Here is a 26,876-nt window from a genome sequence, read left to right as displayed (position 1 = left end):
GTCGACATTCAAGGTGAACTGTACACCTTGCCGGCCTTTATGGATGCGCACCGAGAACTTCAAGAGTCCCCTGGAGAGGCAGGATGCGACTTACCACGAGTGGTTGTTGCACTCATGTTTTGGTCAGACGCCACGCACCTGACAACATTCGGTAATGCGAAGCTCTGGCCGGTATACATGTACTTTTGAAATGAGTCCAAATACTGCCATTGTAAACCGACCTGCAACTTGAGTAACCATGTGGCCTATTTTCAAAAGGTATGATGCCCCTTCTGAATTGATTCCCTCCTTAATGTTGAAGCTCGCATCTTGGCAGCTTCCGGACTCGTTTAAAGACTTTACAGGCACCTATACTGAAGGCAAGGGAGTTCGTCGGGAATGCACGACCCATTGCCAACACGAACTATTTCAAGCTCAATGGAGGGTCCTGCTTGACGATGAGTTTTTAGCGGCGTATGAGCATGGGATCGTGCTCCTGTGCTGTGATGGGATCAAACGCAGGTTCTACCCGCGAATATTCACATACTCGGCGGACTATCCTGAGAAGTGAGTGAAACTTATTCATAAGAAATCCGAGCTCACAAAGTCAGGGTTCTTGTTGCAACTATTCGGCAGCTGGGAGGTTGCCCTTGCCCACGGTGTCTGATACCGACCGTTTGTTACAGTAACATGGCATGAGTCCCCCGCCAGCAGACAGCCCTCTGCCACCGCACGGCTATAGATGATACCGGAGCCTCACCAGCTCTATGACGATAGATGACGACAGATGATGATAGACGATAAGCGGCAACTGCCGGCTTAGATAAGCGGTCTGGACCGCATGTGACGACACATGACGACATAGGTCTAGAAGACCTATTTATGTTATCAAGATAGAAGGCAAGCCTCGTGCTGCCTCATGTATGGTAGAAGGCAAGCCTCGTGCTGCCTCATGTACTGATAGAAGGGTACCGCATGGACCCTATCTACGATAGAAGCCCGCCTCATGGACGCTATCTCTGACTCATGTAGATAAGCAGATTAGAACCCAGCTTTAGGCTGAGCTTAGATACGAAGAGTAGCCTTATATAAGGTCGAAGATTAAAGTAGACGTTCCTTACTTTAATCTTACTAGGTTTACCCTTGAACTCCTTGTCCTGCTAAAGCTACTTGCTTGACATCGACTCGTACCTTCAGTGACGCCTCTCACTGTCTGTAAACCCGCTATCATCTCGGCGTAACCCCTCGTTAACCACCACGAGCTACGTTCAAGTACGCAACCTTTGCTTGTCTGTAAAGGCCGACGACTCTCAGCACTCGGTACCACTGTCGTGGTTGTCGCTGTTTAGATCATCCTAGTCGCACACGACCATTTGTCGTAACACCGTTCGGCTCCAAAATCTGGGGATGAGTCGCGATCAGCAACAACGTTCAACACTGGCACGGTCCAATGCCTCAAGGAGTCAGCCTGTTGCCGCAGCACGTAGTCTCATCTATGAGAGGAATTATGGCATTGACAGTACGGCAATCGAGTCGCTTCTTAAGCCTGAATCGTGGGTACCGAACTCAGTGAGCATGATCATCGGTCTTGTTGGTCGCCTTTGCTTATCGTTGACTAGAATGCGCTGTCAGACAGCCTTAGTTCATTTGGATTCAATGTGTTTGCTGCGCTCGTGGTTGATCTTCTGCACAAATTTGAGCTTGGGGTATGGCGCATGCTCCTGCTCCATCTGCTAAGAATTCTTTGCGCATTGGACAAAAACCTCATCCATGAACTTGATAAGAGGTGTCAAATTTGTGTCTGACAAAAGCCCAGTGTCTCATTTCTATCTCTGACAGGTACAGGCAAGTCCCCCCATTTGGGCCAGCAACTATTAGACGGTTCTCTTCCAACACCTCCGAAATGTCCAACATGGCTGCACAAAACTTCGAAGATCTTTTACAGGTTTGTCTTTGGGACGATTCTTGATAGGTATTTGTGAACTAATTTTGTACAAGTGCTCTATCCCAGTCTTTGAAGGCCTCCTCCCCGACGCTCACAACAAAATCCTTCTCGATCTCCTTTTCATCATGGCCCACTGGCATGGACTTGCGAAATTACGTATGCATTCCGACCTCACCCTAGAGGTTCTCGACCAGCAAATGACCGACCTCAGCGAACAATTTCGTCAATTTAAGACGAAGGTGTGCAATGCGTATCACACCCAGGAGCTTGATCGTGAAGTTGAATCACGATCACGTCGGCAGGCAAAAGAAACCGCCAAATGGGCGGAAAAATGCACGGTGGATAGCATTGGACAGGGGGCTGCGGCTCGAAGGCCTAGGCCAGGTGCTGATGCTAAAGGGAAACAGAAGGCGAACCTGGAGCAACCGCAGGGTGTGCCTCAACTGAGGCAACCGAGGAAGAAGAAGTCATTCAACTTCCATACCTACAAATTTCATGCGTTGGGGGATTATGTAGCCTCCATCCGTCGGTTTGGTACCACGGATTCTTACAGCACAGAACCAGTAAGTCCTCAACGTGCTACTCTTCTGCTTTCCAAATAAAACGCTACCAGGGAGAATTGGAGCACCGTACGCCGAAATGTGGATACTGCCGAACTGATCGCAGGGACTTTGTTCACCAGCTAGCTCAGATTGAGCGCTGTCAAACACGCTTACGCTGTATCAAGCAACGGCAGCGAAAACGGACCCCTGATGTGAAGTCAGACGAAACTGCGAGCGACCCCCAGTTGCACCATCATATTGGGAAAAGTGAGAAAATTTTTGAAGAGTTCGGCCATTACCTCCGTAGTCATGCAGGAGATCCGGCTATGAAGGTAGGTATCTATATTTTTTGTAACTCAGTCGCCATTCTGACTTGTTGCTTAGGACTTCCTACCGTGTTTAAAAGATCATATTATGGATCGCATTAGGATCTCTGAACCTTCCTTGGAGACACCCCCTCATCCTGACCATGAACGTAATTCAATTCTTTTCAAGCGTGGACGAATTTATCATCATAGCCTCGTACGATTAGATTATACTACGTACGACGTCCGACGAGCTCAAGATGTTATTAACCCGAGGACGCCTCATTGCAATGTTATGCTACTCCAGCATGGCAATGGCGAGGATGGCAACTACCGATACGCGAAAGTCCTGGGCATCCATCATGTCAATGTCGTTTACGCGGGGAACGTGTACAAAGCTCGCCGGGTGGAATTTCTGTTCGTTCGGTGGTACAAATCGGTCCAAAGCCATGCATGGGAAACGTATGCATTAGGTCGTGTTCGCTTCCTACCTTTGGAGAACCCTAACGCCTTTGGATTTGTGGACCCAGGAGATGTTCTAAGGGCATGTCACATTATCCCGGCTTTCTCTCGAGGCTGGCGTAACCCAGATGCTGGGATTTCCCCTCTTGGTGGAGACAAACATGATTGGAAGGAATACTACGTCAACAGGCAAGCAATTTTCATTGAATTCTCTGCGGAACTTACGATTTAATAGTTTCATTGATCGGGACATGCTTATGCGATTCCATTTTGGTCTTGGTGTAGGCCACGTATACTCGCATAGGCCAGGGTCCTTAAATGAGGGTCATAGGTCAACACCACACCCCCAGATAGCCGCCGCAATGGAAGATGGACATTTGGAAGGTGAGGAAAGCCCTATGGACATCAGCCATCCTGGTGATGACGAGGACGAGGGCGATCATTTTGGTGTCGAGGAGCCGGATTTCTTTGAGCTGGGAAAGAACACAAGCGGGGAGTTGCTCATTGACGCACTTGATAAGATGTTCGTTGAGCATGTCTTCGATTACGAAAATTAATGTTCCATTACAGCAATGACTCCTATTCTGATCAAAGAATATGTACTTTCTGGCTGATTTTCGGCTCAGTGCTATTCTTACCTGACCATTGCTCTTACCGATATGGTAGGGCGTAGCTTGCATGCTTAATGCTGGCCGATCCCTCGCTAGCTATAGTTTTTCCTGGCCATCAACTGGCCATCAATGACTCAAAAAATAATTGCTTGTAGCCTTCGCTAACCGATGATCAGCGTTGCCAATTTGCGGATAGTTACTAACTTCGTTGGCCATACTTATAGTCTCTCATCAGCCGCCACTTCCCCCAACCGGATACAGTTTCATCAATGATCCCAGTGTGGCTATACGTTCCACAAAGACCAGAAGTTCTTCAGCAACTCGTGCAATTGAATGTAAGTGTTAGATTCTGTACCACAGACCATCCGCTGATGGCCCTCCCTCTAGCATGAAGAGGTTTGCCAACGCCCATCGACCGTTGTTTATTTTTAACTTGCTAATTTCAGCACGCATTCGTCATGTTGACTAAGGGATCATACGACCTCATCGGATATCTAGCTGATCACTACCAGATCAGTCCAATCTATGTAAGTCTTCCTCAAAACCAATGATCCCATCTCATCGTATTCGTTCACAGTGTGACACCGCTTTAAAGCAGGGTCAACCTTGGCTTCATCAACTTTACCAGATTGGGTGGCTAATTCTCGAGGAGGCGGATACCACTCAGCTTGTTCTTCATGCTTTATTCCACATGACAGTGAGAGCTTTGTTATGCTAGACAGTTCACCTTTAGAAGAGAGAACCTAGCCAGCTGGTGGTGCTTATATCAGTGCGATCAGCTCCAGTTATTGTAGACCCAATTCCCAGGGCGTTCCACTGCCAACGTGGTCGGTAAGTGTCATTCTTAGCACTCTTATACAGCATTTATAGTGTCACATCAATAGCTCGAAAACTTACGGGCAAGATCAGTTCAATTCCACCCTGCACCATTTCCGTACGGTTATCCGCCCCCTACATATCCAACTGTCACCCCAACAGCACAATCTACGTACGAGGCCCAGGCCTCCTCCTCAAATATTGTCGAGGCATACCCCTTAGATACCCCCCTGTCCTCTGATGCATTATCTACCATTGACCTCCAGTCCATGTCCAACGCGGACTTGGATTTTGGCTACCAACACTGGGGGTTGTCTACTACCACCTCTATCAGCAGCATCAGCGAGTCAACATGGCCAGTGTCAAATGAACTGATAGAAGCATCTTACGAGCAGCCAGTCCCCAATGACTTTCATCCCGATCTGCAATGGAGAGACAAGAACGCTAGCGAGTGGACTACCTTAACCCAGTCACAAAGAACCACCCTTAACCGTGAAATGAAGCAATCTCTTTGGCCGCGTATCGTGCTGCTGACAAGGTGGCTATTCATGGGAGCTTTGTGGATAGGGCAGGATAGAGACTCACTCAGTGTTTCTCCGCCGGACGTAAGGTGTTTGATCACCAACAGCTTCCTCATCGCGCTTGATATGGTAAACACCAGCTATGAGGAAATGCTCGCACAGCAAGGTGGGCGCCTGGCATCCTAGGCACAACGAGTCGCTAACATTTTTGCCAGTGATTATCATCGAGGATGGACAAACCGTCTCTGTAGGATGGAAAGCATTCCGTGTGAATGTATGCCTTCTCTTATCTTTGTTCGCTTCCTAACTAATAAAAGCAGTTAGCTAAGACCCTTGATAATGTGAAGGCAGACCTAAGGAAGGTGATCAAAGGTGCGATGTCAACGTACACCAATTTTTGCCAAGTGCACAATATGGAAGAAAGAATCAACTATTTTGTTTCGCTTTTGAACTCTGACACGCGCTATCAAGTATGAGACTGGAGACTGCACTAGCTCAATTTAACCTTACCTTTCGTTCTTCAGGTGCAACGGGCCATTTCAGAACTTATAGTGGAGCAACTTTTCAGAGAGCTCCTGTGGGCATCCCTACTCCGTCCGATCAGCGGGTTGGGAGATGAAGGCCGCAATGGGAGGGTAGCAGATCTCTTTCCAGAAGAGATACTTTCAAAGTTCAAGTGCTTGGCGCAACAGCCGGTGTGCAACCTCTTAACCTTCATAAGCTCCCCTTCCCTCTGTCCTTGCTTACCGAAATGATAAAGGCTGCGTTGATAATTCAGATCTACAGCACCATGATTATGGTCTTGAAGGAAATAAACCCGAGCAACATCGACTATCACACATCAGACACAATGCACGTCATCATTATGTCGGCCTTGGATGAGATGTATGCACAGCCCCACCTGTATCCCAACTTCAGAGGTGCGGTAATGGCCCTTCCCTTCCTAACGTGAGTATTCTTTTTCGTATGCTGCATTGCCATTTAGGCATCATGTGTTCATTACAATCTACATTCAGGGAGTGTAACGTCCTGCCCATCGAGCCCAAGTCGCAACGCCCGGGATTCGTCTCGAATAGGTCAAGAAGGAGGAGAATGTTGGATGTTGTCGATATTGACACTCAGTCAAATACTAATGATGCTAGCATGAATGTGTTCGGCAAAGTTCCGAATAATGGTGGTTTTACCTACGAAAAGTCTCTCAGATCAGTATGGGATGTACCCGAATCATACTTCACAAGTGCTTAGGCTGTAGTGTTCCTTCTGTTCTTGTACTAATCATTTACTGTACACTGTACTACTACCAGCCAGTCAGCTATGACATGTAACATGTAACAGAACATTTGTATTATAAACACAGTCTGGAGAACAAGTTTCACGGTAGTGTGGGCGCAGCCGCTCGGCTCAATAAATTGGTCAGAGTTTTGTTACGTCAGCTATAGTTGTGCAGTGTGCACACTGCACAAACAGTTCTTCTCAACATTCCTCATACCCTTTTCGTCCCCTGATGTGACTCTTTCGTGCCTGCTACCCGCCGCCCTTATGACACAACGTGGTCAAGGTGGTTGTGGCTGATACCTCACGAAGGTATGTGTGATGTATGAATGAAAACTCCGACCAAATTGAGCTGAACGGCTAGCATGCCCCCAGACTGCCCAGCAGGTGCGTTGCTCATTGTGTTCAACAGCGACCAGCTGACCTACCATGAACTGATTGTTTGACTAGCAGAACGCTCTAATAGTTGTGATACAATCCAGTCCCTCAAGGCCCCCATCGCTCGTTTTTAATTGTTTGGAATATACCATTTCGACCTGGCACTCCTGTTATGCTTCAGTGCATTCTTCTTCTACCTCATCCTCTCCTGCCTACTTGCAATTTCCTCAAGCACATTCCAATTCTCCATCAAGGTTTGCTCATTGCCTATCCGAGCCTTCAAGATAGCTCTGAAATCTATCTGATCTACACTTGACATTGGGCGCAAGTGAACCTCAAAGCAGCACCCCCTCAGTGGCTGCATGTCACCCCGCCCCACAGACCCACGCCCCATTTTAAGGGTTTCAACCGAACCCGCGTTAGTAATGCAAGCAAGTGAGTTTTGCTTTGCAGCCTGCATTTGACCCTTTCCCGCATTTTTGGATAAGGTCACCATTCGTCTTTTGCATACACTGAATCGATACACATTCATGTGTTCGAGACGCATTCTTTGTATTAAAGTTGGCCATAGTCGTAATGCATGTACTAATAACTCAACTTTTTAGGTCGGTTCTAGATCTCGTCTAAGAAGTCCATCGATTTACAACGACCCTTCCCCACTTCACAACTTATCCTCTCTCCTGTTTCAGCAAGTACGTCACTCATCTTGCCAATGAGTCTATCATTTGGCAGGTCAGGCTTGGTCTCCTTAGCCCACCAATCCCCTTGCACTTCTAGTATGACTGTTTACATGCTTACAGTGAACTTAGGTCTTCCGTCTTTGTCTCAGGATACGTCTCTAGGTGTATAGATGATCATGTATTGATTCGCAGCACATGTGACTATACAATCTTCTATGTAGGTCCTGCGCACCTGGTGCACTCAGCGTCACTAGTGGGTTTGATAAGTCTGAATAATGAAATAATCATGACGCTATTTGACTCTTGTTGATACGGCCAGTGCGTTTGATGGCCAGTGAGTTTGATGGCCAGAGTTTTTGATGGCCAGAGGTAAAGCATCCGCGTCTGCGCAATTCTCAGGCGTTCAATCCCTGTTTATGAATAAATAGTATCACCACGCCTTATGCTTCGCACTATACACTCATCATGTCAACTTCCTGCCTTTCACCGGAGGTATTCGATTACTCAAGTGCCTGCGCGAGCATTTTCGAGCTCTCAAACGCACTAGGCAATGAATTTTTAGATACCTACATAGGATTCATAGCAAGTCAGAAGGTCGGTTGGGTAATTTCGTGCATTTGTGTTTTTTTTAAAAAAAAAAAAGATAACATACAGCTCTGGACAGAACTATATGTCCTGTCATTCTTGCTGAAAGATCATGTCTATCCTGGTGATCTTTGGGAATTAGTCGGGGAGCGCAGTATAGAGGCGACGCAGGAGGAAATTCTGCGAAGGCATCAGAGCACCTGTACCAGTGGGGATGATGAAAGGCATGCAACCGTAGAGTGAATGCTCATGGATGAGAGGAAGAAGCGGTGTCAGATGGAGGTGTCTTTGTACAGTCAGGCTATCGAACTATTGGAGCAACATCGGATGTGTGAGCTTCTTTCAAATTGCATGTGGATGTACGGTCTAAACCCTCCTGCTATGCGTAGCGCGTCTTGGAGTTCAACCTAGGCATGTCATCAGGCCTTCCCCACCAAACTCATGGCAAACGGTTGTACCAACACACTGTGCACCTTTACCCTGTGCACCTTTAGCCTGCTCGATAACAACACGAGGAATGTGGGAGGCTTGGTTGACGAGGAACAATACCCACCTCATCTCAGTTGCAGAATCTGAAATTTGGTTCGCCTCGCAGGAAGAAAGGCGAGCGTCCATCAGTTCAAATGTCAGTAACGCGACAACCTGCTTAGCTACTCTCACTGCATCTCTACAGTGCATTAGCCCCTCATTACCCCTCTCGAGCACATGGGTCACCACCTATGTCCAAGAGGCCTTTTACAATGCATTCCAAGAAGAACTGAACATGCAGGCAGAACTGATGACGATGTCCCTCGCTACCAGGCACAATAACACCTATCTGCGCAACCTTGGGCTGGATTTACTAATCCTGCAGTCCAAGACGCACCGCGCCAAAGCTGAAATTGAACTCTATAATGTGGCCATTGAAAATGCCCATGGGTTCGATCTCTGTGGCAGCAGTAGGCACAAGCCGATCATATTCCCTTCCATTAATTGATGCCCTAGCAGGTTCAAAAACACCCCTCGACACAACCATTCAAAGACCTCTATGTAAGGCAGTGCACTGTTACAATGAGGACGAGGAAGTTGATGGTTCAGAGGGCTATGAAGACTACGAAGACTGGAAATTGTGAAGACTTCGACATTTCACAATGTCAACTGAGTAGTCTGGACTGGGATTATAACTTTATCTTTTTTTTTCGCATGAAATTGTTTTTTTGGCCCTCCCACCGGCGCCCTAGCCTTCATGAATTATTTTTGTCTTTGTATTCTGCGTTGTATCAACCATATGAAACAGTAGTGTGTAAACAGTGTAACATTGGAGGCACAAAACTTAATATGCAATGGGCCGAGTCAACTTTCGCTTCTATTAGCAGGAATCTCAACTTGAAGCTAATTTAACTATCTTCAAGTAACTCAGATATTGATAAAGTGCCTTCACATACCTTCGTCTTGTTCACCACTATCTCCCCTTCCCCTTCCCCAACAATCTGTATGAGCTCATACTAGAAGACCGCCGTGGCATAGTCAGGGCAGAAATTTTGAAAGACACTGGGACCAGAAGTGACATGAAGTTGCGGTGCTCTACCGGTGAGCAATTCTTCTGAACGTTGGCTTGACTGAATTGACCAGAAAGTCTACCTAATCGTGATGGACAGTCTGGGGGCGTGTCAGCCACTCAGATCAATTCGGTTGGAGTTTTCATTCATACATCGCAGCACGTGCATACCTTCATGACTCGGGCTACACGGTCAGCCTCGGCGCTGTCAGCCACAACCACCTTGACGGTGTTGTGTCATAATTGACTAAACCCACTCAATCTGAACTTCGGGTTTATGATATCCACAATGCATCCAAAATTTGATCGAATCCCTAGTCCTCAACATCCTGCTGCTCATGGGGTGCTGTGAATGATCTGGGAATTGAACGGAGAGAAACTCATCCAGTATTTCAGGCTGGAGAGCAGATCGAGTACAGGATATGATCAAGCTCAGCCTATTCAAGTTGAGGCTCCTTACCTCACATCATACGTAAGACTTCAACATTCTGTTTGAGCGTCACTGATCCGGTGATATTCATGGATGGTACCAATTGCCCATACCGATGCAACATTCATGCTCGCGGGCTTCGCCTATCTTGCGGGTTCCACCTTTATGATGAGGTACGTTTTTATCACCTGATTCAAGACATTGACTAATGAATTAGGGAGATGCTACAGATTGTAGTTCACTGCGTTGAACAATAGCACGATCACCCTCTGCATTTACTCTTGGTCCTGAACCTCGGCATTGTCACAGTATTCGCCTGAATGGTATGGTCAGTTTGCTTCAAGGAAACGTGTGTTTGACGTACTTTGAGCAGGAGAGGGAGCATTCCATGAGATCTGATGTGGAGGGTAAGTACTGACTCCTTCCGGTGCATATTCCTCCAATACCCTTGCCCGATAGCTTTCCTCTAACCAACGAAGTCTATACTTTTGATACAGCTGTTCCAGCTTTGAGTTGATCTTCTCCGCCAGCTGCAGTCGCTCTTTCAGCTTGGCCATGGAGTCTACCTCGTCTTTCTCGTGCTCGTTCACAGGCTGAGGAGCCCTGCTGTTCTGCGATGTGGGTTTGTTGGCATCAACACTCGACTCACTACTCCATGACGAGCTTTGGGAACGGCTGGTCATGTTTATGGCGAGTTCCTCGCCGCTTTCAGTAGCACTATGCACTAACTCGATTCTAAGTAAAGCTGTCAGGATGTTTCGACACAAGGTGGATGCCATCTGGCTTGCCGTAGGTTCAAGTTGATACTGTGTCCTCGCAGTTTCAAGGTTTGACGTCCAGATTGTGGCATATCGAGTTTAGGTGAGCGTATTCTACTGGTGGCGAGCTGCAACGAGCAAATGCAGAGGGAGCTATATACTTCATGATGGCGTGCCCCGTTTTCTCCTAACCATCAACTTACAAACTCTCCATCCTAGCTCAAGGTTGACATGTTGTGGTACACAGCTGACAGTTGGGCCAGGATCACCTGGCCACTGTTTGGCTGCCATTTACTGTGGCCAGCTTCTGCTGTCATTAACCCATGGCCATTCTTTGCCGTCATTCATTTGAGCCACCGCTGGCTGCCAGCTTCCCTGGGTATTACGTACAGCAAGTCTTAGAGATAAAAGCTACTTCCGGTCTATTTGCGAAACCTGGGATACCCTTCCTTCCTTTCATGACCATCCAGGACGCCACCTCCAACATCCCGAGCAAATGTGGCTCATCGGCCTTATCAATGGCTCCTCGAAAAAAGGCGTAAGCAGTCCCCATGTTGACCACAAGTTACATAGCCTCATTCCGCCGCTCAGCTCCTCATCTGATCCACTTGTCTTCCACGGACGCCACTTTGGTCAAACGGTATTTGCGTTATGCAACTACCCTTCCCTACTCACCAACGGCATCTTGAGACTTGAGCAAATGGAGGATACCCCATTGGAGGACTTTCCTGCTGAGTAAATGAGTATTTGTGCATTTGGTATTCGCCTTATGACTGACGTGCTTGGCAGAGAACAATGAGAACATTGTGTCTTTGAGCAGCTCTTGGACTCCTACCCTGGCCTTCTGGAGCGCTTGAAAGGTGGATCTGAGGAAGATATCCTTCACGTAGGAGAGCTGGTACGCTTTTTTCAGTGTAGCAAGAGAGAGAGTTCTTATAATCTACAGGTCGGCAAGGGAGCCGCAGGCGCTAGAGGCGACGATACAAAGATGTTGAAATCTGCGATCCTTGACTGGATTTCCCCGAAAGGAGAAGCGATACAGCCCCCTTTACACAGAAATTCCAAGATTGACTGTGGTTTTAATCACGAACTTACGGGATCACTTCTTTGTCCCGCTGGGTTGGATTGGAATGACCCCCAGTATGTTGCGATCTTCCAACATTTGTGCAGCCCTGAAATGCTTTTTGTACTTCTCTACATCAAAAAGGACCAAAGAGAACCTCCGAAGTGGCGAGATGCTTGTTTGTGGGGATCAGTGGCCCATCTTTTTGTACACCCAGCACGTCTATGATCCTGAAGATCCGTGGTCCGGTCTTTTTAGGAGCCGCTTGCTGACATGTGTGAGTGCGCGTCCGTTTTTTTCACATAATCTATTTACTACACGGTATTGCACCAGGCCTATAAGCATGTTTTCACGTCTCCGAGTTCGGTTGACAAGGAGCCGAAGGCCATGCGATCCGGGAATGCTCATCTCCACGGAATGAATTCTGTCACCATAGCCTCCATTAGTGTTGTGCAGGCTGGGCTTGGGCCTGTGGCCCAGGGCTGGGCCTGGGCTTGAGCGGGTATGGGCTTCCTAACATTTTGGCCCAGCCCTGACATCGGGCTTGGGCTTGGGCTGGGCTGGGCTTGGGCTGAAGCCCGGGCCTGAAATTGTAAAATAAGTGAACATGTCCTACAGTACAGATAGCATTGTGTGACAATGAAACATGGACTCGTAACATCATTCTAGACTCCCAGTCATACCATACTATCTTCACCAGAGTTCTCTGTACACCCATCAAGTAATTCATCCTCCTCATCTGCAGGATCTTCAGTCAATGACGAAGGTCCTGACTCGCGGAAGACCAGGTCATGACGAAGAAGGCATTTCATTACCTGTAGTGCCTCTACAACATCACCTTTGAGATGGTTGCGGCGCTTTGTAATCGTTAGCGCAGCTGAAGAAAATGCACGCTCGCTCGAGACCGATGAGGCCATGATTCCTAAGAAGTCGCGAGCAATAGCCGTCCAAACTGGCCCATACCTCGTTGCATTTAACTTTCAATAGATTCAGTATCTTCGTTGAGTGAATTCGTCAAAGAATACATACCCCCCACCACTGAACAATGGTTTGGTTTTCGGCAAGCTGGTCAAACATATTCACATAGTAGTTGAAGTCTTGTAGCCAAAGTTTCCGTGGGTCAATTGACGATGCTGATGCCTGTGATGGAGCTGAAATGTCATCGTCGTCATCTTCCGTGTCATTGTCACTAAGTTCCCGCAGAAGCCGAGTAACTTTGCTGCCAGATCCACGACCTTTCCTTATGGGAGCATGGTGCTCAGCATCACCGTGAATGTGCACATAATACTTCTGAAACTGATCATATGGTGTCAAATAATTGTCACAATGATAATTTAAAAACTTACAATATGTTCTGCATTCTCGCGAGCCTCGTGTTGCAGACCCTCGTCCCAATACTTCTTGAAGTGGTTCATCTTCTCATTCGGATCAAGTACTGTTCATCAATTCAATCAGACGTTACTGGGTAGGACTAAAAACAATAAGTTATAACTCACACATCGCTATGATATAAGCATCGGAGCCACCAGTCTTCTCATAGTAAACCGTGATCTTGTCTATTGCAGCTTGAAGGGGTCGTTTGAAGTGGCCGTACTTCGGTCTTGCAAGTCTCGAATTCCATGCTTTATGTAGTGCTTCTAGTGCTGGAATGGCAAGGTGTAGACTCGGGTGTCGGTCAGATGAAAAGGCTTGTTGCGCATGATCTGCGTGCTTTAAATAAGATGTGAATATCACACCGGAAAAGCAAGCCAGATGATGAGAAATGAGAATACATACAGCGAGGAGATCGAGAAACAGTTTGACGCGATCCCATTCATCATTCTGTAGCTCTAACTCGCCAATCTTCTTCCGCTTGTCCAAGTTCAGGCTCCTTCAGGCCCATTTCATAGATAAAGGTATTGATATACTGTATGCCACACGTTATAGGATTAAATATGGCACTGCTAACATTACTTACCTGTCGTTGTGTTTCTGCACGCTCTAGCATCGTAAATGTTGATGACCATCGAACAGGCATATCGAGTAGCAGCTGAAGGGGGCGTTCAACACCCTCTCGGATCTGGATGTCCTTAAAAAGTTGTTTCCGTTGTGCTGATGATCGTTCCTGTTCATTCAGTTTAGTTAGTAGTCATGAATCAATCAAATTATATATACCTTCACAGAGATTGCTCGAATGAGCCCAACTTCGTCTCGATCACGCCCCATAGTACTCGGCACATGCTCTTCGGGGCTTGCAGGGTTATAGTATTTTGATTTCGTATGAGTCTTGATGAGTGCCTGTGTTGCGAGATTGATAACGTGGGCAAGACACCTGGGCAAAGCATCAAACTAATACACCCTAGATTAATTGATGAACTACATACCGGATGCGGCGTCCCTTCGCATCAAATTCCTTCCCCGTCTTCTTCATAATCTGTTCCGAGAATTCATCCATCATTGAGTCGTTATTTGTTGCGTTATCGCAGGTAATGTGTCCAATCTAAACATGATATGAGAACATGAGGACTCTCAACAGAATTAAACCCTACCTTGTGTGAGATGTCGAGTCGATCAACAATCTTGAAAAGGACCTGACCGAGGCATTGTCCGTTATGGGAGTTATTGAGGACTGTAAAGCCGAATAGTGCACTTTCAAGCTCCCATACGCCGGGTGATAGCTCTTCGATCCAGTGGCCAGAGACGGCAAAGTACCCATCAATATTGGAGGCTTGCCACGCGTCGCACGTATTGCTAACCTCGCCTTTCACAGCGTTACTCTGGAAATAGTGATCACAATGTATATATATATTAAATAAAAGCATGAAGCCTACATTCAGCCGTTCACGAAGGTGTTTCATCTGTTTTTGAAACATAGCAATGATCTCGGCCCGCGTTACTTTACTGATCTGGAATTTTGACGCCATTTGTGGCCCTCGAGGCCACGTCAACCAATTTATGGAAGTTAGGATGGTCGAGTGCTTGTATTGGCTAATTGCTGTGGCTCAGACAACATGTTCGAAGTATGCATAAGTTAAATGACGGACCTGATCTGTGGCAATGAGCCACTCAGTTGCTGCCTCTCGGAACAGCTTATCGGAGTATGGCAAGATACGTTCAGCTTTCGGACGCTCATGTAGATGGTTGTCGAGACCAGTTTGACTTGCACTGGCCTTTAGCGTGTCATTTCTGCGCTTAGCAACGGCTTTCGGAAGCATTGAATCAAACGAATTTTCGCCCGCCCATTTGTTATATGTAAGCTAGAATGTACATTGAGCAATTTTACACACTCAAATATACTACGCACCTCGTGATCCTTTTCGAGGTGACGGCGACAGGTTGATAAGTCCTTCACAAATCGTTTACGCGGACCTTTTTGGCTAGTATGGGTGGTGGTGTATCAGTAGTGACACGATGCTACCATCAAAGTTGATTCAGACTTACGAGCATAGCTTACAGTCACGGTAAGTGCGAGGCTTTCCATCAATACCATTTTCAGAGTACTTGGCACTGAAAAATTTATCAACATCTTGACCTCTATTCTCGTGCCTCGGCTTGTCATTGCCATTTGAAAGGCTCGCGACGTCGATATCAGCAAGGAAGCCACTGTCATCAACTGCATCTGCATATTTTTTGGTTGCATGAGTGAGTTACAGTAATGAGGTTTGAAATCGCACCTTTGTTTTTCTTCTTTGGTGCCTTTGTAGTGGTAGACAATGAAGGACCGCCAGAGCCAGTGTGTTCCGAGTCTGATTCAGACAAGATGGTAGTACTAGCTGCATTTCGAGACTTCTTCTCTGCACAAAGTGAGGTTGAGTGACATACATGGATAAGTATTTGTAAACCAACATACTCTTTGGCCTTTTCGGAGCCATCGAGCTGTCATTGTCGTCTTCACCACTGGAAGAGTGGTAGCTCAAATCGGCCTCAGATACATCTCGAGATCTTTTGATGCCAGGTGGTAGAACGTGAGAAGTTTCTGCCGCTGCGGGAGGTAGTGGTAGACATTGCTGGTATTGCTCAGATGCACGCTTGGCATCCTCGGCTCGTTTGAGGGCAACAGCTTCAGAGTGTGCACTGATTTCGGGAGTAGCGGTGTTAGACGCATCGGTTAATTTCTTCGAGGGAGCAGGTGCGCGTTTAGAACGCAATGGTGGCTCTTGGTCAGTTTGATTTGTTGCCGGCATATTTCTGACTGCAATGGGTTTGTATGGTCCGAGTCAATGGAAGGTTTCTGCATTTGAAATACGTATATTAACTGTATAGATGCTGTCGCAATACTGTCGGCACGAACCGAGAAAGTAAGTTACAGGCCCGGGCCTGAGCCCTGGGTATGGGCCTGCAGATGTTGTGGGCCCAGCCCATGGCCCTCGTCAGCCCACTCATAGGGCTGGGCTGGGCTGGGCTTCTATAGGGCTGGGCCATGTGGGCCTGCGGGCCTGAGCCCTGGCCCTGCACATCACTACCGCTATAGCACTCGCGTCAAACGGAAAGTTTCAGTCACGCACCAAGCATATCGACCTCCGGTACCACTTCGTCCGTTCACACGTCAAGGACGGGACGTTCAAGCTCCACTACTGCCCCACAGACGATAACGTAGCCGACGCCTTCACGAAGGCAGTGCCACGACCCCGTTTGCAAAAGCTTAGAGCCCACATGGGACTAGCTTGCGCTCGAGGGGGAGTGTCGTCGACCGAATGCTCCGAGAACGACGCCGATGAAACCGAGGGCAAGGCACGCCGTGACGAGTAGATGATGCGAGCGCAAGGGGAGAAAAGGCAGGCACGAGGAGGATGTGACGTCAGGGCCGACGGCTGCACAGTATCAATGTTTCATTCTAATATGTCCGATAAGGAATCACTTACAGTATAAAGTCTAGCGCGCACGCAGATGAGCGTCTCAGTTCTGTTCCCAGAGACTGAGACGTGAGTACCCATACCTTAGCTATTCGTATACAGACGCTGACGCGACGTAGTACTCTTACCTGCTAGGTACACGTTTTGTCAATACTCAGTTCTGTTCCCAGAGACTGAGACTACTCTTACCTGCTAGATTCTATCCGCGTGTGTACCTTCTTCAGACGGACACCAGGACACACTGAGTGTGTCATCCTCCATTTTAGCTATCTGGCGGTGATCTACAATGCCATGGAAGAAACTCTCTTGATTAACCTTTAGTAGTGCAAGCGCTTGTCGGTTTGTATAACAAAATTTGGCGCACATCGAAATGTTCATTTATATGTTCCAGTTGCAATCGAACTAGCGTCCGAGTCCATCCAAATACCATCTCGCTCCGCGCTGTGTCTTTCGTAAGCCTATCTTCTGCCGTACCTTCAGGCGTGCTCAATTCTTAAGTTGTCACGGTCAAGAGTTGTCAGCTCTTTGTTTGTACCATTAATTTCGGTTCCCAGAAAGGGTTAGAACCCGGTACTTCCAAACATTTTCTCCGTTGATTATATGGGCCGCGCGAGCCAGGGCCAGATAGCATACTCAACCTCGCGAGTAGTTGAAGTCCGAGTCAGCGCTGAGAAATGCAGCAGTGCAATGACTGTGGTCATGATTGTCATTATCGGCGAAAACGAAGTGCTCAAGTTCGAGGCGAGTGCGTTGTGACGTACCCAACATAGAAGATGAGAAAGGACAGTTAAGAGCTCACGAAACTCCCGTTTTTGCTGCATAATGAGCAAGCTGGTACTACAATATGAACGCGGTGGCTGCGGTGCCCAAATGGAGCCTAACCCGGTCGGCTAAATTGTTTGGCTCTAAGGCACGGTGGGACTTGACAACTCTTGACCTGACAACTTAAGAATTGAGCACGCCTTTCGCCACAAACAATATTAGAGTGGCTATCGAGGCTGACACTCGTGCACAGCTGGACCCGAATTTCATTCGCGGTCAACCGTACGCCACTTTGTTCTTCTACCATGCTGAGGTATGCTATCGTTGTCACTCGCATATCGCTGACTGTGATTGCTCTAGTAGTTTCTATACGTAACTCGATCATAACCTGAGTGATATCCTTCCAGATGAATACTCCAAATGAGGCTAGTATGACCGCAAACACAGCATGCAATACGACACTGAGGATAAGCACCGGTTTGTCCATGCCTGCCTGTCGCCATTCATACAAAACGAAATGACCGGAACCGGGAATTCAGTCTAGCTGTCCTTTCGAACTATATAATAATACTGGACAGTAAAAGACCTGCAACTCACTCATGTCTTACTTCGCAACAACAACTTTGCACCGTGCTCTGCATCACCTCGAGACTGCTTGGCTTTTCACGAGATCTGACTTCAAGACAATAATTTTTCCCGTGGTATCTATCTCGGCAATAACTATCACTGCACGACGCTGATTTTTTGCGGTAGATGATATTTGCAACTGTCGTATCTCCTCGCCACAACGTGCTAGCTCTATTTTGCGCTCTCTGCTGGCTCTGGTTCCATCTCTTTCAATTCAACGCGTCTAACCAATCCTATTCTGTCCATGAAGATCTCTTGAACAAACCATGGCGTCCTGTGGCGTCCGGGCGCATCAGTGTGAAGGATTCTCGTGCATTGCGCTGGGCACTCGCGGTGTTCTGCTCGGGCCTTTCATTCCTTTTCGGCTTAAATGTCGTTATAACCAGCGGTGTTTACACCGTGCTCGTAGTTATGCACGACGATTTTCTTCTCGGTCACCATCCCATTTTCAAGAATTTGTGCAATGTGGGAGGTTATGTGACACTTGAACTTGGTTCTTTGTTGATTCTGTGTAGGCCATTTTTCATCTGAGGGATCATATTTCGTTAACGAGATCTATATCCTAGCAAGGGAATCTTCGCTCGACGGAACGAGCATAAAAGCGCTTTCCTGCAGCGCGCTTGTCATATTTCTGACAGTCCATGCGCAGGATTTTGCCGATGTCAATGGTGATCGTAGGTCAGGACGACGAACTCTGCCGATCATAGCGCCCGAAGGATCTCGTATCTATATGCTTTGTGCACTTCCGCTATCTTCTTTTGCGCTTGCCTCAGTTTGGAGTTTGGGGCCTCTCTCCAGTCTTCTTTTTGTTTCTATGAGTTCTTGGGTCGGCATTCGCTACTATCTCTTTCGCGACGAGATTTGTGACCAGGCCAACTACCGTCTGTACAACGTCTGTATTTTCTATTCGCATCTCCTTGTCTATTAATCATTCTCTCTACAGATATGGATCATGGGCGTTCATTTTTTGTCAGCTAATGTGCGTTTTCATGCATTGGCGTGGTAGTGACTCGTGAGGTCATGACCATGGTGGGAGAATCTACATAGCTTCCCTCACAAAACTGACATTTGACTGCATCCAGTCATAAGAGGAAACGTCCTACCTAGATCGTGATATGTCACTTGCTAGTTTTATGCCCATCCATTCTACACGCATAATAATTTTGAATCTGCTTTGCTCGATAGCTAGTAGGTAGCATTTGTGGCCATATTCAAGCGATGGGAAAGCCGAATATAAACCGACGACGGCGTTGCCAGATATTAGTTTAAGTTTACGCCACTCGCCGTCTGGGATTATTATGTAGTATGTATGAAATTGCCTCACCCACTTGAGCCGCACTGGGAGCAAGGTACTCCTCCGTCTTTGCATCCATTCGAAACTGCTGATGGACAACTAATCGATAATAAATAAGTTACACATGTCAAGCCAGCGAGAAAATCTTATGTAACCGTTTTGCCTTCGGAAGCTTCAAGTCGGAAGAACTAGTCCGACCTTGGTCTGAACTTGGTTGAAGTTTAAATTCATAATGGCCTTCCGAGCATAGTACCTGTACCCATTTTTCGAGGTCTCATACATTCCTACGCTATCATTTTTAATGGGTACAAACACACGATGGATACTAGTGGAGTGACGTAGTTGTGGTGTGCTGTTTCAGTGAGTTTGCCTGACTATCTTCTCCATGTGATGCCAATCCGCTTTAGCATCTTCACTAATCATTACCATTACTTATAACTATCTAGCTAGCTCATCTTGCTTTCGCCCAATAATAACACGATCTTCAGAAAAGACACACCGCTTACAAAAATCCGCCAATGATCCTCTCAGCCTTCCATCTCTCGCTGATGCAGGCTCCATCATGTAATGATCTTGGCGTCATCATTCCCGCGTATCCTGTCCATATTCGAAACGACACTTGATCACCTTAACTCTGCTTCCATCCGCCAGACATATCTCTTTCTTGCATTTTTACTAGTACGTCAACTTTTCTTTATCAACACTTTAGTGACAATGCCGAGTCCCGACCACATCACATTCAAGTCTAGGTTGGGATGCAGACCTGCAACGCGCTCGCTGCGAACGTCTGCCGGGAGCATCTGCATGACTTCAGTAACCCATGACGCTATCATATCCATGCCGTTCAATTTTTTCAACAGCGACTTAGCCCTATTGCAGTGCCACCACGTCACTCAATATTCAGTTGTCAGATTTTCCTGCAATCGAGATGCACGGAACGAGCTCGACAATCGTGATGACAGCAACCACTTCTCATCTACCAACGGCTCTCCACTACGACTGAACAAACAGTATACCCGATGACGAAACTGGGTGAGTACAGTCGTACATTGCTCGATCTCTGCGCTGGAAGGACTACGTAGCGACAGAACATGCAAACGTAGATGCTAATCATGAGTACTATGAGCAGGTGCGTTCGTTCGTTTTATACTTTGTCCAAGCATGTTTAATCTGATGATATTGGCGTGTGTTTATTCATCTTGCCGTGTATCTATCTATCATACTCGCGTGTCCTTCACCTATACATCTAGCCATCTCACCCAACCCTCACCCAACCCACAATTGCCAACCAAGCATCCGCAACCACATTCCAGCATGCTCCAACTAGGCAACCTCATCTAGGTTCACGACTACCATCTCCTCTTAGTCCTGTGCATGCTCAGGAATGCGATGCATGCCAGTGCCGTCACTCCTTTGACCCCATGGACAGCATAATAAACCCTCAAAGAAAGGCGGAGAGTTCATACAGTGAGTCTGTGGCAATATGGACTGAAGCTACACTCCAATTGGAAGCCTCGTGCTTGATATTGACTGCAATTGGATGTCACAAGATCTAAGAATGAAGACTATCAGCTCGGAAGAGGATATGCATGCAGTATTGTTGCCCGAGGCTTGATGCAGATGTCCGATCGACGACGACGATAGAACTTCATGCGGTGTAACAATGTTATGGTTAGAGCAGTACCGGCGGCCCACTCACCAAATACATACAAACACGTTGCGCAAATCAGGAACTTTTTTAAAGCTGTATGGGTTCTCGAGCGTCTCTGTATCATCACATGTACCAAGATAAGCCCAAATCAGGTATTTTGTGAAACGAATCATGCTAACCATCCTCACTAATGTAACCTTTTTGCGCTCGAACTCTGAGTCGGACACTCGAACACCCGGGACACCCGGACACTGAGTATGTCATCCTCCACTGTAGCTATCTGGCAGTGATCTACCAATGATGTGGAAGAAACCTTATTCACAGAACTTAATCAACTTTCAGTAGTGCAAGTGCCTGTCGGTTGGTATAGCAAAACATTCATCATCTAGACTCGGCGCACATCGAAATGTTCATTTATATGTTCCAGTTGCAATCGAACTAGCGTCCATCCGAATACCATCTCGCTCCGCGCTGTGCCTTTCGTAAGCTTGTCTTCTGTGGTACATTCGCCACAAACAATATCGGAGTGGCTATTGAGGCTGACACCCGTGCACAGCTCCCGGGGCCACCTCTGAATGGACCCGAATTTCATTTGCGCCACTTTACCGAGAGCGGCGCCTTGAGGAGTCGAAGCAATTGCATCATCAAAACAAACAACGTTGTTCTCCCGCCATGTTGAGGTATATTATCGTTGTCACTCGCATATCGCTGACTGTGATTACTCTAGTTTCTACACGTAACTTAACCGTAACAGTAATATCCTTCCAAATGAAAACTTTCAAACGAGGCTAGTATGACTGCAAACACAGCATGCAATACGACACTGGTGATAAACTTCGGGTCATCCATGCCTGCCTGTCTCCGTTCATGGGAAATCAAATGACTGGAACCGAGAAATTCAGCTTGGCTGTCCTTTCGAACTATATAATGATGCTGGACAGTAAAATACTCCAAATCACTCATGTCTTACTTCGCAGCAACAACTAGTGCACCATGCTCTGCGTCACTTCGAGACTGCTTGGCTTTTCACGAGATCTGACTTCAAGACAATGATTTTCCCCGCGGTATCTATTTCGGCAATAACTATCACTGCACGACGCTGATTTTTTGGCGGTAGATGATGTTTGCAACTGCTGTATCTCCTCACTGCGACATGCCAGCTCTATTTTATACTTTCTGCTGGCTCTGGTTCCATGTCTTTCAATTCAACGTGTCTAATCAATCCTATTCTTCCCATGAAGATGTCTTGAACAAACCATGGCGTCCTGTGCCATCCGGGCGCATCAGCGTCAAGGATGCTCGCGAATTGCGCTGGGCACTCATGTTGTTTTGCTTAGGCCTTTCATCTCTTTTCGGCTTAAATGTCGTTATAACCAGCGCGATGGCCACTGTCCTTATCATCGTGAACGATGATCTTCGTCTGAGTGACCATCCCGTTTTCAAGAATTTGTGCAGCACAGGAGGTTATGTGATAGTTGAACTCGCTTCTTTGTTGATTCTGTGTAGGTATTCTTCATCTGAGGGATATTATTTCATTGACAAGGTCTATATGCTAGCAAGGGAATCTTCACTCGACGGAACGAGCATAAAGGCACTTGTCTGCAGTACGCTTGTCGTACTTCTGACAGTCCAAGCGCAGGATTTTGCCGACGTCAACGGTGATCGCAAGTCAGGACGACGAACCCTGCCGATCATAGCGCCCGAAGGATCTCGTATCTATATGCTTTGTGCACTCCCGCTATTTTCTTTTGCACTTGCCTCAGTTTGGAGTTTGGGGCCTCTCTCCAGTCTTCTTTTTGTTTCTATGGGTTCTTGGGTTGGCATTCGCTACTATCTCTTTCGCGACGAGATTTGTGACCAGACCAACTACCGCCTGTACAACGTTTGTATTCTCTGTTCATGTCTCCTTGTCTGTTACCTGGCATTAATCATTATCTACAGATATGGATATTGTGCGTTCATCTTTTGCCAGCTACTGTACGTTTTCGTGCATTAGCATGGTAGTGACTCGTTGCGTCATGATCATGGTGGGGGAAGTTACATAGCTACCCTCACAAGGCTGTCATTTGACTGCGTGTAGTCATAAGAGGAAACGTCCTACCTAGATCGTGATATGTTGTTTATTAGTATGATATGTCGAGATGGTCCGATTATTACTGTAATGTAGTCAGCTAATTCAAAATCGTTCATCGTTTGTCGCCCAAGTATTGCATTCCAAGAAATACCCTAGGTGTGATACAAGCTCTGAATGATATTATTATTATTTCCTCGGGGTCCACAGTTCCACCTTCGGGAGCTTCAAGTCGCAAGAACCGGTTCAGACGCATCCGAACGGTAGGATAAACGGAGATTGTAATTTGAACAAAAACATTTGATTACCTTGCATGTTGCAATGCATATGGTGGTGGTGTTGAGGATGCTCGAGGATTAATGTCACGGTGATAGCAGTACATGAAAACAAATGAACAAATGTTGCAGGCGTGGAACTGTGGTGGGTACATATCACTAGGATGGACAATGATCAATATCCCACTACATAGACTACTTGATGTGTCAACGGCGTTGTGTCAATTGTGAGATATGTTTAAAGATACATACAAAGTTTTAAAACCTACACACCAGAACGCACACCGCAGGTCTAGGACAGCAATATCGCTCTCCATGATACAAAAATGATAAAGCAAAAACAAAGGGGGAAGAGTCATCACTTTCATCATTCGTTGTGTTTTAACATTACAATCCTGCAGGAGGGTGGGTGAAACCGTGAAAGCGAGCCTGAGGGAGAGCTGGAAGAGCAGCGCTTACCAGTGGCCGAGGCTTGAAGGGTGCCAGTCCCAAGAAGATGCTAGAACAGGTGCGTTATGGCAAGAGAGTGACTCCAATTTGAAGGGGGAAGGTGCTCCAGCCAGCTGCAGCTGGATGTGGGATGTAGACGCATGCACTGGGAGCCAATTGGGGAGGGTGCGAGAGGCCGGCATATACCGAAGAAGGCACCAGAAGCACGGGAAAGAAGGAGGTTTCTATAATTATCCTCGGTAGTAAAAATAACCAAGTCAAGGAACCACAAGAACTTCCTTCCTGTCAACTTCCTGTAAAGATTCGTAGCGTGTACTAGTACTGCATACTCGGTGGGGTTCAGGGATTCCCAGCGACGGAACATGCAAACGCAGATGCTAATCATGAGTACTATGAGTGGCAGGTACGTTCATTCATTTCATACTTTGTCCAAGCATGTTTAATCTGATGATATTGACGTGTATCTATTCAGCTTACCGTGCATCTATATACCATACCCGCATATCCTACACTCATACATTTAGCTATCTCACCCAACCCTCATCCAACCCACAGTAACCGATCAAGCATCCGCAACCGCATCTCCCAGGCAACCTCATCTAGGTTCACGACTGCCATCTCCTCTTAGTCCCGTGTATGCTCAATGCGATGCATACCAATGCTGTCACTACTGTGAGTGGTGTGGATGCGTAAATGTTTCTTGAATGATGACGGCCAAATAATCCTGAGTATATTACATACCGTCTTCAAGCGACATTGCCCTGTCACTTTCGTCATCCGGACGATCAGAATCGAGTTTGGAACACCGCCCTCGAGTCTGTAGCCCAATCAGTGATGCCAATTTACATGGACCCACCATTACAATGGCACTACAAGTTCTACAGTGAGGTTCGACTCGGACTTGGCTTCAGCGTGAGCATTCCCTTGCTCCTGACTGACAGCCAAAGCTCGCAGCCTTACCCGGTTCCGGCCCTGCTCTATTCCGCCTTTCCTATTCCGAAATACTTTGACCATGGGATCTCAGGTACAACTCCCTTGGCGAGTGACAGCAAGGTCAGAGCAAAACTTAGGCGAAATGATTACCGCTCATGTGAAATGACACCACTGGAACCGAGAATTCAGCCTGGCCGTCGAACTATATAATGCTGGACAGCAAAAAGACTCCAAATTACTCATGTCCCACTTCGCAGCAACAACTATGCACCATGCTCTGCGTCACCTCGGGACTGCTTGGCTTTTCACGAGATCTGACTTCAAGACAATGATTTTCCCCGCGGTATCTATTTCGGCAATAACTATCACTGCACAATGCTAATTTTTTGCGGTAGATGATGTTCGGAACTGTGGTATCTCCTCACTACGACATGCCAGCTCTATTTTGTACTTTCTGCTGGCTCTGGTTCCATGTCTTTCAATTCAACGTGTCTAATCAGTCCTATTCTGCCCATGAAGATGTCTTGAACAAACCATGGCGTCCTGTACCGTCCGGGCGCATCAGCGTCAAGGATGCTCGCACATTGCGCTGGGCACTCATGGTGTTCTGCTTAGGCCTTTCATCTCTTTTCGGCTCAAATGTCGTTATAACCAGCGTGATGGCCACTGTATTTATCATCATGAACGATGATCTTCGTCTCAGTGACCATCCCGTTTTCAAGAATTTGTGCAGCACAGGAGGTTATGTGATAGTTGAATTCGCTTCTTTGTTGATTCTGTGTAGGTATCCTTCATCTGAGGGATAGTATTTCGTTGACAATATCTATATTCTAGCAAGGGAATTTGCACTCGACGGAACAAGCATAAAGGCACTTTCCTGCAGCACGCTTGTCGTACTTCTGACAGTCCAAGCGCAGGATTTTGCCGACGTCAACGGTGATCGCAGGTCAGGACGACGAACTCTGCCGATCATAGCGCCCGAAGGATCTCGTATCTATATGCTTTGTGCACTCCCGCTAATTTCTTTTGCGCTTGCCTCAGTTTGGAGTTTGGGGCCTCTCTCCAGTCTTCTTTTTGTTTCTATGGGTTCTTGGGCCGGCATTCGCTACTATCTCTTTCGCGATGAGATTCGCGACGAGGCCAACTACCGCCTGTACAATGTTTGTATTCTCTGTTCATGTCTCCTTGTCTGTTACCTAGTATTAATCATTCGTTACAGATATGGATACTGTGCGTTCATCTTTTGCCAGTTAATGCGCGTTTTCACGCATTAGCATGGTAGTGACTCATTGTGTCACGACCATGGCGGGGGAAGCATTCTACATGGATTCCCCCACAAAACTGACATTTGACTGCGTCCAGTCATAAGAGGAAACGTCCTGCCTAGATCGCGATATGTTACTTGCTAGTATGATATATGTACACTAAATTTAGGCCCATTCGTTTTACATGTATGATAATTTTGAATCTGCTCCGATAGTAGCATTTGCGGCCAAAGGATGTGTTACAATATTTGAGCAATGCCAGTGCGAAAGCCGAAATCGACAAAAAAACGCCATCAACAAGTCGTGATGTTGCCAGATGGTTACACCACTCGTCGTCTGCTTCGTACTCCCGCTGTACTTAGAGCTAATTTTTGCAAGCCTGGTCATGGGTCAAGGACCTCGCAGCATGGCATTTCCTCGTCCACTTGGGCCGCCGACTGGAGCAAGGTGTTCTCAATACTGCTGGCACGATTTTTCCATCGATTCGAAACTGCTGATGAACGACTGCCAATCGATAACAATAAGTTATACATGTCAAGTAGTATGGGGCGAAGATTCGGAAGTCGAGTCTACCTGTCCCCTGTTGGAGGTGCCGGGGATGCGCCGTATCTAGATTTTAATGTGCGTTCTATCAGTACATACTATTTCGTACTGATTCGTCTAAAATGCATTGTTACTAGTCACTTTGAATCCTTGCAATTGTTAGAGTGTCCACAGTGCACACCGCTCTCATTGTGCTGCGGTCTCTCAGTTACATAGTAGGTGGTCGTACTACAGCATCCTATCTATAAATTCATTTGCGATACGACTCCAGATATTACTTGTCGATGTT

The 26,876-nt window shown here is 46.9% G+C and overlaps 11 protein-coding genes across 11 annotated transcripts; 8 read left to right on the top strand and 3 right to left on the bottom strand.

Annotated features, from left to right (window-relative positions):
- Positions 1-2,537: 2,537 nt before the first annotated feature.
- Positions 2,538-3,465, top strand: F5147DRAFT_580776 (uncharacterized protein; the record flags this gene model as incomplete). Its single annotated transcript, XM_041431565.1, has 2 exons — positions 2,538-2,798; positions 2,851-3,465. Coding segments are annotated over 2 exons (876 nt in total), but the record flags the coding sequence as incomplete, so codon positions are not given.
- A 130-nt stretch (positions 3,466-3,595) lies between these two features.
- On the top strand, positions 3,596-6,426 carry F5147DRAFT_776213 (uncharacterized protein; the record flags this gene model as incomplete). Its single annotated transcript, XM_041441825.1, has 12 exons — positions 3,596-3,756; positions 4,080-4,179; positions 4,232-4,240; positions 4,291-4,371; positions 4,422-4,541; positions 4,592-4,675; positions 4,729-5,347; positions 5,397-5,455; positions 5,502-5,651; positions 5,706-5,876; positions 5,942-6,129; positions 6,198-6,426. The coding sequence occupies 12 exons, from the start codon at positions 3,596-3,598 to the stop codon at positions 6,424-6,426; spliced, it is 1,971 nt and encodes a 656-aa protein (XP_041290331.1).
- A 392-nt stretch (positions 6,427-6,818) lies between these two features.
- On the top strand, positions 6,819-9,208 carry F5147DRAFT_654939 (uncharacterized protein; the record flags this gene model as incomplete). Its single annotated transcript, XM_041433919.1, has 11 exons — positions 6,819-6,840; positions 7,161-7,266; positions 7,448-7,523; positions 7,733-7,764; positions 7,831-7,845; positions 7,940-8,105; positions 8,166-8,335; positions 8,357-8,427; positions 8,591-8,721; positions 8,770-9,034; positions 9,084-9,208. The coding sequence occupies 11 exons, from the start codon at positions 6,819-6,821 to the stop codon at positions 9,206-9,208; spliced, it is 1,179 nt and encodes a 392-aa protein (XP_041290330.1).
- A 1,130-nt stretch (positions 9,209-10,338) lies between these two features.
- On the bottom strand, positions 10,339-10,746 carry F5147DRAFT_776211 (uncharacterized protein; the record flags this gene model as incomplete). The annotated part of the gene is made up of 2 exons (XM_041441824.1): positions 10,339-10,379; positions 10,428-10,746. 2 exons carry the CDS (start codon positions 10,744-10,746, stop codon positions 10,339-10,341), a joined length of 360 nt encoding a protein of 119 aa, XP_041290329.1.
- A 398-nt stretch (positions 10,747-11,144) lies between these two features.
- On the top strand, positions 11,145-11,560 carry F5147DRAFT_776210 (uncharacterized protein; the record flags this gene model as incomplete). Its single annotated transcript, XM_041441823.1, has 2 exons — positions 11,145-11,359; positions 11,413-11,560. The coding sequence occupies 2 exons, from the start codon at positions 11,145-11,147 to the stop codon at positions 11,558-11,560; spliced, it is 363 nt and encodes a 120-aa protein (XP_041290328.1).
- Positions 11,561-14,761: 3,201 nt separating this feature from the next.
- On the bottom strand, positions 14,762-15,200 carry F5147DRAFT_580834 (uncharacterized protein; the record flags this gene model as incomplete). Its single annotated transcript, XM_041431570.1, has 3 exons — positions 14,762-14,851; positions 14,908-15,120; positions 15,168-15,200. Coding segments are annotated over 3 exons (336 nt in total), but the record flags the coding sequence as incomplete, so codon positions are not given.
- Positions 15,201-17,956: 2,756 nt separating this feature from the next.
- Positions 17,957-19,158, top strand: F5147DRAFT_287657 (UbiA prenyltransferase family-domain-containing protein). Its single transcript, XM_041429046.1, has 4 exons — positions 17,957-18,179; positions 18,232-18,616; positions 18,672-18,997; positions 19,049-19,158. The coding sequence occupies exons 1-4, from the start codon at positions 18,078-18,080 to the stop codon at positions 19,109-19,111; spliced, it is 876 nt and encodes a 291-aa protein (XP_041290326.1). The 5' UTR covers positions 17,957-18,077; the 3' UTR covers positions 19,112-19,158.
- A 3,396-nt stretch (positions 19,159-22,554) lies between these two features.
- F5147DRAFT_707056 (uncharacterized protein) lies at positions 22,555-23,087 on the top strand. The gene has a single exon (XM_041438049.1). It carries the CDS (start codon positions 22,771-22,773, stop codon positions 23,044-23,046), a length of 276 nt encoding a protein of 91 aa, XP_041290325.1. The 5' UTR covers positions 22,555-22,770; the 3' UTR covers positions 23,047-23,087.
- A 184-nt stretch (positions 23,088-23,271) lies between these two features.
- Positions 23,272-24,018, bottom strand: F5147DRAFT_707054 (uncharacterized protein). The gene is made up of 2 exons (XM_041438048.1): positions 23,649-24,018; positions 23,272-23,591 (listed from the first exon to the last, which is right to left on the bottom strand). The coding sequence occupies exons 1-2, from the start codon at positions 23,765-23,767 to the stop codon at positions 23,426-23,428; spliced, it is 285 nt and encodes a 94-aa protein (XP_041290324.1). The 5' UTR covers positions 23,768-24,018; the 3' UTR covers positions 23,272-23,425.
- A 557-nt stretch (positions 24,019-24,575) lies between these two features.
- F5147DRAFT_707049 (UbiA prenyltransferase family) lies at positions 24,576-26,272 on the top strand. The gene is made up of 5 exons (XM_041438047.1): positions 24,576-24,734; positions 24,801-25,122; positions 25,175-25,559; positions 25,614-25,939; positions 25,999-26,272. The coding sequence occupies exons 2-5, from the start codon at positions 25,021-25,023 to the stop codon at positions 26,059-26,061; spliced, it is 876 nt and encodes a 291-aa protein (XP_041290323.1). The 5' UTR covers positions 24,576-24,734; positions 24,801-25,020; the 3' UTR covers positions 26,062-26,272.
- A 54-nt stretch (positions 26,273-26,326) lies between these two features.
- Positions 26,327-26,788, top strand: F5147DRAFT_287566 (uncharacterized protein). The gene has a single exon (XM_041429045.1). The coding sequence runs from the start codon at positions 26,361-26,363 to the stop codon at positions 26,655-26,657; it is 297 nt and encodes a 98-aa protein (XP_041290322.1). The 5' UTR covers positions 26,327-26,360; the 3' UTR covers positions 26,658-26,788.
- Positions 26,789-26,876: the final 88 nt, after the last annotated feature.

Source organism: Suillus discolor (assembly GCF_016758755.1).
Source record: "Suillus discolor strain FC423 chromosome Unknown F5147scaffold_46, whole genome shotgun sequence".
NCBI lineage: Eukaryota > Fungi > Basidiomycota > Agaricomycetes > Boletales > Suillaceae > Suillus > Suillus discolor.
Note: the sequence above shows the minus strand (reverse complement) of the source record. Positions and strands in the feature narration are given on the sequence as shown.

Coding starts and splice junctions, on each gene's coding strand:
- F5147DRAFT_287657 (XM_041429046.1), top strand. CDS start 18,078: ATGTCTTACTTCGCAACAACAACTTTGCACCGTGCTCTGCATCACCTC. Junction 18,617..18,671: donor TGGTTCTTTGTTGATTCTGT/GTAGGCCATTTT, acceptor TCTATATCCTAG/CAAGGGAATCTTCGCTCGAC. Junction 18,998..19,048: donor CCAACTACCGTCTGTACAAC/GTCTGTATTTTC, acceptor TTCTCTCTACAG/ATATGGATCATGGGCGTTCA.
- F5147DRAFT_707056 (XM_041438049.1), top strand. CDS start 22,771: ATGCTTTGTGCACTCCCGCTATTTTCTTTTGCACTTGCCTCAGTTTGG.
- F5147DRAFT_707054 (XM_041438048.1), bottom strand. CDS start 23,767: ATGATGAAAGTGATGACTCTTCCCCCTTTGTTTTTGCTTTATCATTTT. Junction 23,592..23,648: donor TGTGTAGGTTTTAAAACTTT/GTATGTATCTTT, acceptor CACATCAAGTAG/TCTATGTAGTGGGATATTGA.
- F5147DRAFT_707049 (XM_041438047.1), top strand. CDS start 25,021: ATGTCCCACTTCGCAGCAACAACTATGCACCATGCTCTGCGTCACCTC. Junction 25,560..25,613: donor CGCTTCTTTGTTGATTCTGT/GTAGGTATCCTT, acceptor TCTATATTCTAG/CAAGGGAATTTGCACTCGAC. Junction 25,940..25,998: donor CCAACTACCGCCTGTACAAT/GTTTGTATTCTC, acceptor CATTCGTTACAG/ATATGGATACTGTGCGTTCA.
- F5147DRAFT_287566 (XM_041429045.1), top strand. CDS start 26,361: ATGGTTACACCACTCGTCGTCTGCTTCGTACTCCCGCTGTACTTAGAG.